The following is an 8,535-nucleotide window of genomic DNA, read 5'->3' as shown; positions in this document are numbered from 1 at the left end:
TACCTAGCGTGGCCAACGGCTCTTCGCCGCTCATTGAATTGCAGCACTCACTCACTCAGCCTCCTCGGCTCGTTTTTAGTTGAATAATTTGTAGAAAAATAGGTCGCCTACGCTCGCTGAACCCGGCGATACTGTCTCGCCTTTCTGTTTATCTGGACTGCGGTGGCGGGTCGCGCTTTCCTGGTCTCGCTGGCTGGATTTGGTCGGGGAAGCAGAGGGGTGGGGGGGAGTACGGAGCTAGTCCCGAGCGATGATGGAGCTGGAGTCGGCCAGTAACAGAGGAGACCTGGGAGCAGCCATGGGTGACTCGCTACAGCCGCAGACTCCGAGCAGGCACGAAAAGAGCCTGGGACTGCTGACCACCAAGTTTGTTACTTTACTCCAGGAGGCGAAGGACGGAGTGCTGGATCTAAAAGCTGTGAGCACACAACCCGGAGTCTTTGTTGTTAGCTAGCACATGTCATTTTTTGAGCCTATTCGATGTCGTTAGGTTGCGTTCACTTTCGCTAGCTTGCCTGTTAGCCTAGCCTAGCCTAGCTTAGCCTAGCCGTGTGACAGGCTAGTTTGAATGGCTGATGCCCCTTTACGTGAGGCTTTGTCGTTTTAGTTCACTTCATTTGCTTCTTATATCCAGTCAAATGCCGTGTCGTCTTGTACTTTTCATGTTTCCCAGAGGGGAGTCTAGTTAAGAACGCAAACTGACTGAGTTCTGAGAGCACCGGTCAACTTTTCAGACTCTGCCCCCCTGCAGATTTTAAGTTTAAAAAGTGGGTCAGCTTTTGTCGTTCCCCTTTTGAGCTAACGTCACTGCATCTTCACACATGAACAGTTTTTTTATTTTTTTATTTAAAACGTCTCTTGTTGCTTAACGTCGTGCATTCACTCAATAATCGTCTAGTAGTCAAGTCAAAAATAATACATTTTAATCGCGTGATTAGTTTTTGATTAGACGTATATTGAATATCTTTTACCTGTTTAAGACTAGGCCGTCATCCTCGTTCATTGCTCTTCAGATATGTTTTTATCTAATTTTCTTACTTGTTGTCCAACCAGTTTATCAGACTTTTAATTAACAGTCAACTACCAAACAGTAGTTGGTGTTGCTATTTACTTGTGATAAAAGACACACGTTGAGAGTAAATTAACAATTCCACACTAGTAAGTCAACCTTAGTAATGCTTATTAAGCTCATAATATTTGAGTAAAAAAAATAATAAATAAATAGGGTTTTGGCCAAAGTCCAGACCAAAACATTAATGCACCAGTCAGATTGCGATATAAATAGAAACATCTTCAGCAAACACTATCAGGATTTATTTATTTATTTGCAGGCAAAACCAATGAACTACATGGCAGCGTGCCAGCGAAGCATTACTTTGTATAATACAACAGTTTGTTTTTCACAGTGACCTTAATGACTTGGCCGACAGATTGGCTTCCTAACTGCTCACAGTCATGTTTGTACTGTGCTTTGCAGATGAAAAACCAGCCCTTGGTTTTTTCACTCTCGTGACAGTGTACATCTTCAAATAGTGAAACTAATTTGCGTACTGTAATCATTTGAGTCACTCTCGCCATAGTTATGCCCACCGCAAAAGACATATCGTGGATGATAAGGTGATTGGTGTGAATATTCAGTGGTAACATGTAATGCAAGTGTTTTATGGTAAGAGAGCTGTGACATTAACTAATTGTACGTCCATTCTACTCTGACTGGAGGCTACTTGTATGTTGACAGTGTGGGGTAAAGTAAATTCATGACATTTAGCACTATAGGTTGAAGCATTGGCAATCTGTGCTGACTTCACATGCAGTTCTCTGTGCATTTGCACACTTGTTGCTCCCTCCACAATTACCCTAAACTTACAGTCCTTATAATCGTTTGACATGAGTAACATTATTATGTGTATACTGTGAAAAACAATTGAGCAAATCCACGATCCAGTTCACCCACACGGCCCGGTGCCAAAGCTTAGACTTATCGGCATGTGCCATATGGTTATCATTATCTTGTAGAGCACCAAGAGGTTGGGCTGGGAAGGAAGTTTAAACGACACTGTAATAGTTGGTGAAACCTCATAGTTTTGCAGTTGCAGGACACCTGTTGGCACAGATACAGCCGCCTCTCTGCATCTGTGTTCAAGTATGGTAAGAGAGATGTTTGTAATCTCTATTTGTGTTTTTAATTTTGTTTTGCTGCTGTTCAGGCGGCAGACACCTTGGCGGTACGGCAGAAACGACGAATCTATGACATCACTAATGTGCTGGAAGGAATCGGGCTGATAGAAAAGAAGTCCAAGAACAGCATCCAGTGGAAGTAAGTCAAAAGTTCAGTTAAAATATAATGTATACATATCCCAATGTAACACAGCCTTCATCATAGAAAAGAGACGGAAACCTCTGTAATGAGGAGAGGGAACTATCTGAAACCATACTGCTAAACAGAGTATGTGTCTCCCTAGCATTTCCACTTATGGTGTGTGTTTTGTTGCTACAGAGACATGGCTGGGGAGCGCTGCTGTTGATAGATGTATATGTAAATCTGAGTTGTAACCTAAGAGACATGTCTCTCACGACACCAGATGTTTGACAGAAGAGGGTGAAACCATATGAGACAAACCTCAAAATAGCCTGAATAGTAGAAAATGCTCTTCTTTCTACATGTTAAAATGGCTTTGCACTTTACAGTTCATTATTGAGAATGTGGTGAGGCTCTTTTGATGTGCAATATATTCCACAGATTAATGAGAATTGTTGTTTCTTGTGTAAATGTTATTCATTTTGGGTTTATGATGCAGTTCCATCCTATTCGGCTTTAAGCTTTGGGTTAGCCTTGCTCTCCCACCAGTGCATCTGTACCTCTTTAGTGCCAGGCAGATTAATCAGTGACCAACACAAAGTGTATGCAAATTAATCAGCTCTTCAGTATTAATAATAAATCAGGGTGTTAATGTAAAGCAGCGTGCGTTTGGCGGAGCTGTCTCTGCCTGCTGTCTGCGCATAACAATGTATTTTGTCTTTGTGTTTCAGAGGTGTTGGTCCAGGCTGCAACACCAGGGAGATCGCTGATAAGCTGATTGATCTGAAGGCTGAGCTAGATGACCTGGCTGTGCGAGAAAGCGAGCTGGACCAGCAGAGAGTCTGGGTCCAACAAAGCATCAAGAATGTCACTGATGACTCCAACAATAGCCCATATCCTTCACTGCACAGTCTGTTTCAATTTGTTTGTTACACTGATACATGATCAGTGCTGGTTTGAGGTGATAGGTTTATTGGTTCTCACAGATGCACACGTTATTGCTGTTTTTAAAAAACAGATAAAATTAAGGTTAAAAGACATAAAAGACATGTAACTGTAGACAGTCATCTAATGTTTTGTGCAGTGTTTGAGAGAGCTGTCTAAAGTCTGAGAAAATAGCCCTGGCCATAATCATTAACAGATTCTGAAGGGCTAGTGAAAGGTGCTAATTAGTTGAATAATAAAAGATGTAAGAACAAGTTTGACTCATGCTAGAATATCAGAATATCTCTATCATTGCGTTTGTGTTTTTGTATTTAATTTTTCTATTCCAAGTAGAAGCGGTACAACATAATAATGGTAGAGAACTCTATAAAACATCCTGGCGATGAAATGGCCTTTGCTCACAACTTTGCATCCTGCCAGTCATAATGTTGTTCCAAGGTGCAATGGTGGACTCTTGATATTTTTCTTTTATTGGACCAATACGCCCTTAACACGTTCATACTATGGCATATGTAAAACATGAAGACCTCTGTGGAGCTTTCAAAGGTGATTGTCACACACGCTCAGTCTGACATTTTACTTGGTCTGTGAGGCTCATTCTCAAAAACAGCTCCACTTGTCCTCTGTCCACAGGTGACACACTCCTAGCAATCCGTGCTCCCATAGGTACACAACTCGAGGTGCCTATACCAGAAGCTGTAAGTAATGTGGCTGTATGTTCTCCTTAGAAGCAGCTGCTATGTTGTTTATTTCGCAGACTCAAATGTGTTTGTGGTGTGTGCAGGTCCTCAATGGACAGAGAAAGTACCAGATCCGTCTGAAGAGTTCATCTGGTCCCATTGAAGTTTTATTAGTCAATAAAGATCCCTCCAGTGCCTCTCCTGTCGTTTTGCCCGTCCCTCCTCCAGATGACGTCCTTCAGAACCTCCCAGCACCAACGCCTACCTCCCAGATGCCCACTACTGCCTCACAGGTCCACATAGATATCATTTTCCTCCGAGCATTTAGTCAGACGTTTGTCTGTGGATAGTAAAAGTGGTGGACAGAGTACATTGAAGTGTACTTCAGTAGTTTAAGCCCTTATGTTTGAACTATTTTTGTAGGAAAATGTAGTCATTGTTTTCTATTCTTTTCAGTGCCATGATATTTTTGCGTGTCTTCCTTCAACTTTCTACCATTCAGGTCCCGAAAGCAGCTCCACCCACTCCCACGAAACCAGCTCCCGCAACAGCATCAGCTCTTACAGCCAACCAGACAGGTATGCAGAGATAAAGTTTGTTAGAGAATTATTCTTATATTAAATAGAACCAATTTATCTATGATCCTAACTATCCTGCGAGCCAGTCTACAGTCCTTCCCCAGCCTCAAAGATTCTGTGGAAGAGTTGATCTGGAGTTCTCCCGTTGGAAACATCTGATTATGCACAGGCACATCTGTCATGACATTCAAATTATTTGTGCAGGCCTAATAATATACATTGTTTGTGTCATTCAGAGCATTGAGTTTAATTTCTTTACGACTAAATGGCTGTAATTGGTTGTTGGACTATTTCCTCTGCATCTCTAGAAACATACCCCACAATGAAATCCCGATGCCATGTTACCAGGCTTAAATTCTCATGAGAATTCAGTCCGTGTGTCATGATCTATAATCGTGTAAAAGGTCTACATTTGACCTTTTTTATGCCGTTTGCATTTTACATGCAGAACATTTTATGCAGTGCCAATCATTTGTGTCATCTCATGCTTGTTTTGTTTCAGAGGTGACGGGCACCACGCCACTCACCCCAACAACAGAAACACCTGCTGCAGCTACTCAGCAACTACAGTCGTCCGCCTCTTTGGATGGATCTGCATCCTCTTCTGCTTCAGCAGTCTTTGAACCAATAAAGTCAGATCCATCTGAGTGTGAGTGTTTTAGAGCCTTCGTGACACTTTTTAATGCTTTATTTGTTTGCTTAATGTTAAAATGGATCGTGTCGGTGTGTACAGATGGGTGTCATATGCAGACCTTTATTATTGTCCATGCGTGTTTATGACTGAAGGGTGCTTTCACATCTAGATCCTCATTTTGAAACCTGGAGCGTTTCCATAGCGATTTGGTTTGTTTGGACTAGTGTGAACACGGCACTCTGTTCTGGGAAAAACGGCCTCACTCCGCTTGAAGTTCCTCATTGGAGCGATTTGTTTGTAATGTCGACCAGTTCGACCTATAAATTGTAAGCTTATAATCTTTGCAATTTCCCCACTGTGGGACAAACAATTATTATTATTATTATTATTAGTTTAATTCTAATAACCAAGGACTTTACCAGATGCTTCTTTGGAATAGTTTGCTCCCAGCAGAGGTGTCTGGCAGCACCACTGCCTTTTCTCATCATATACATCTAAACGTTTTCTATGCATAGATGCGTTTTCTAGGCGTTCGCTCAAACTGAATATGTTCATACGCAACCACTGGTGAATGAACCACAGAACGGCTGTAGAGCTCAGAAAGCTGCGCTCCTTGTGTGTGCTCCATTTACGATGTGATTACATCTGAAATTGGCCTCGATTGTTTGATTATTCTATGAACACAAACCAAACCAAGGTTAAATGTAACAATATTGGATCAGTTACCGAATGAAACACAGATGTGAAAGCAGCCTAGAACTCACTTCATGTGTTGTGTACTTGTGTGACTGTATAACTGATAGTTTTTTTTTTTTGTTTGTTTGTTTCTTTTTTTGTCGTTTCTCTGTAGTGCTGGACTTTCCCAAAGAGCTCTCTGAAATGTTTGATCCAACGAAAGGTATATTTTTCAAACTACATCATCACCGTTCAGGGACATGCATACGTCCCCACGTTCGGCGATTTAATTTTCTTTCAAATGAGCTTCAGGGTCAGATGTTACAGTTCTCCTACGTAGTAAGACCAGAAAGAAAAAATGTAATTAAAATTGTGTAGTGAAGTATACAACATGCACTCACAACAATTGTGATTATTCTTTCTTTGACAGAGATAATGAGTGGAGACCTGCTGGAGGACTTGATGTCATCAGAAGGTGCGTTTGTTTACGTATAGACAGCTGGGGAATTGGTTTGAACATTGCTGAACATAAAAAATGATGTTGCTTGACTAAGTATGTGTGTTAAGAGATTAACAGACGTCTTTATTCATCTGTTTCCTCCACAGTGTTCTCGCCTCTCCTGCGTCTGTCCCCTCCTCCCAGTGACCACGACTACATATACAACCTGGACGAGACAGAAGGCCTCTGCGACCTCTTCGACGTGCCCATCCTCAACCTCTGACCCCCAAGATTATGGAAAAACAGTTTCCCAAATAAGCTCAACCTTCAGAAGAGGGGCGGGAAAGCCAATTATGATGTACAAGGACACCTCTGCACTGACGCGCTGAGTCCAGGCTGAGCCCGGCATGAGAGCACGAGCTCCATCGTCAGCCTTGTGACGAAATACAGGCGAGAACAAAACATTTTACACAATGCTTTTCCAAGGAGAAAGAGTCGTAATTCTATTTTTGGATTGTATTGTTAAGCTCGTTTGCGTATCAGCTTTCCTGTGTGCTTGTAAGCAAATGTGTGTAGGTATACCTCTTTAAATGAGTGTGCCTTTGTGTGTGTGTGTGTGTGTGTGTGTGTGTGAGTGTGAGTGTGAGTGTGAGCGCGCTTTTATATTAAACGACTTGAGTCAGACATCGCCAGGAAAAACAAAAAAGAAACCGCTTTTTTTTCCCATATCAGGTCAAGATTCACAGCAGACGTACGGCTTCGCTGAGTCCAGACACAGCTGGTTAAATGTGCACTGTCCTCATGTACATAGAGAATATATATTTTGTATTACCAGCACACATTTATGACACGTCAGAGTAATAATTTGCAAAAAAAAATAAAGTAACCAGACTCAAATAATCTCAGCACATGGGAATTCGCTTTAAACAAACCTTTCAGTATTGGAAGTGTCGTGTGCCAGTTTTAAAAAGCCAATAAACTTTGTAATATAAAGGACCAAAAATACAGCGATCGGGTGTAAATTCAAAAGTTAATCCATTCTGCATGTAAAATACAAATATTCGCCTGTAAACTCCACTTAATGACTACTTTATTCTCAAACTGGTTCAACATTAACACTTCTAAACTGAGAGATTTGATTGTGAGGGGAAAAGGAAGAAAAAAAACGCTAGCTTATCGTGTCATCACACCTCCAGATGTTTGTACCTTTTTAGATTTTTATTGGCTCCGTTTTAACTTTGCGGAGTCAGAGGAATAGCTTTTTCCAAAAAAAAACAAGTGCTACGGCTATTGTGTTTCAGTTATAAATTATGTATATGAATACCAGTGTACTAAGTTTGTTTGTATGTAATGTATGCATTTGATGTATTTTTACTGATACGGTGAATATAGTCACTGTGTCATGTACTATGTATGTATTACTTTGTATATGTGGCACACATCCCTAATAATTTTCCTGTTTTTTGAATATTTCGCCTATCACTTTAAATTTAATTTGTCTACTGGATGATTATTGTGTGCAGGGGACAGGTGAGTAGCAAATCAGGATGAGTAGTTACTTTCTTGGTTTTCCTCTATAAAATCACTTCTTGTGTAATAATGTCTCTTTTTTTTTTTTTTTTGGCCCGGCTGACGTGTATGTACTGTGTATATTCCTCTCTACTGCTTGTATAGAATAGCATTTATTTTTTATACCAGCTAGATACATTATTACAGGTTCAATGCTACTAATTTTAGGGCTACACTTCAAATTTTAAGAAATTCGCCGACAAAACCTTCTTGCTTTTATCAAAGCATTCTGTCTCATTGTTGCACTTTTCACGTCACTGTGGACGGACTGGTTGCTACTCACCGTCTCCTTCATCAGTGGCCAGCGATTGTGTTTGGATGGTGCCGTGAGCAGCGGGGCGTCCGACCAGCAGTGGGTTGAATGAATCATGTCTGTGTGAGAGACTCGCGCATTTTTTTTTAAACAGGCCCAGAGTTGCTGTAGTTGCATCCAATGAAACAAAATAAACACTTTGGTATTGTTTTGCGTATTGCCTTCCTTGTTATTCAGGGGACCTGTCACATTGTGCGGTGGTTTCCTGTGTAAGACTGCGAGAGTAAGTGCAGCGAAATGCAGTTCGTGTTTGCATTTGAGGACTTGCGTATATTTTTCTACCTTTGTCGGAGCTTAATAATGACCGCAAACCTCAAAAGAATAAAGGTGTAAAGGTCTCTGATTGAGGTGTACTGTCCCTTAAGTTTGGTTAATGTATACCAGGGCCATGCACACGTCTGTG

At 41.2% G+C, this 8,535-nt stretch overlaps 1 protein-coding gene across 1 annotated transcript; it reads left to right on the top strand.

Annotated features, from left to right (window-relative positions):
* The first annotated feature begins 38 nt into the window (after positions 1-38).
* On the top strand, positions 39-8,475 carry e2f4 (E2F transcription factor 4). Its single transcript, XM_047597213.1, has 11 exons — positions 39-418; positions 2,208-2,317; positions 3,031-3,192; positions 3,747-3,790; positions 3,878-3,942; positions 4,029-4,217; positions 4,427-4,502; positions 5,005-5,151; positions 5,987-6,034; positions 6,242-6,286; positions 6,418-8,475. The coding sequence occupies exons 1-11, from the start codon at positions 251-253 to the stop codon at positions 6,531-6,533; spliced, it is 1,170 nt and encodes a 389-aa protein (XP_047453169.1). The 5' UTR covers positions 39-250; the 3' UTR covers positions 6,534-8,475.
* The last annotated feature ends 60 nt before the right edge of the window (positions 8,476-8,535 follow it).

Source organism: Mugil cephalus, chromosome 10 (assembly GCF_022458985.1).
Source record: "Mugil cephalus isolate CIBA_MC_2020 chromosome 10, CIBA_Mcephalus_1.1, whole genome shotgun sequence".
Taxonomy (NCBI): Eukaryota; Metazoa; Chordata; class Actinopteri; order Mugiliformes; family Mugilidae; genus Mugil; species Mugil cephalus.
Note: the sequence above shows the minus strand (reverse complement) of the source record. Positions and strands in the feature narration are given on the sequence as shown.

Coding starts and splice junctions, on each gene's coding strand:
- e2f4 (XM_047597213.1), top strand. CDS start 251: ATGATGGAGCTGGAGTCGGCCAGTAACAGAGGAGACCTGGGAGCAGCC. Junction 6,035..6,241: donor AATGTTTGATCCAACGAAAG/GTATATTTTTCA, acceptor TTTCTTTGACAG/AGATAATGAGTGGAGACCTG. Junction 6,287..6,417: donor GGACTTGATGTCATCAGAAG/GTGCGTTTGTTT, acceptor TTTCCTCCACAG/TGTTCTCGCCTCTCCTGCGT.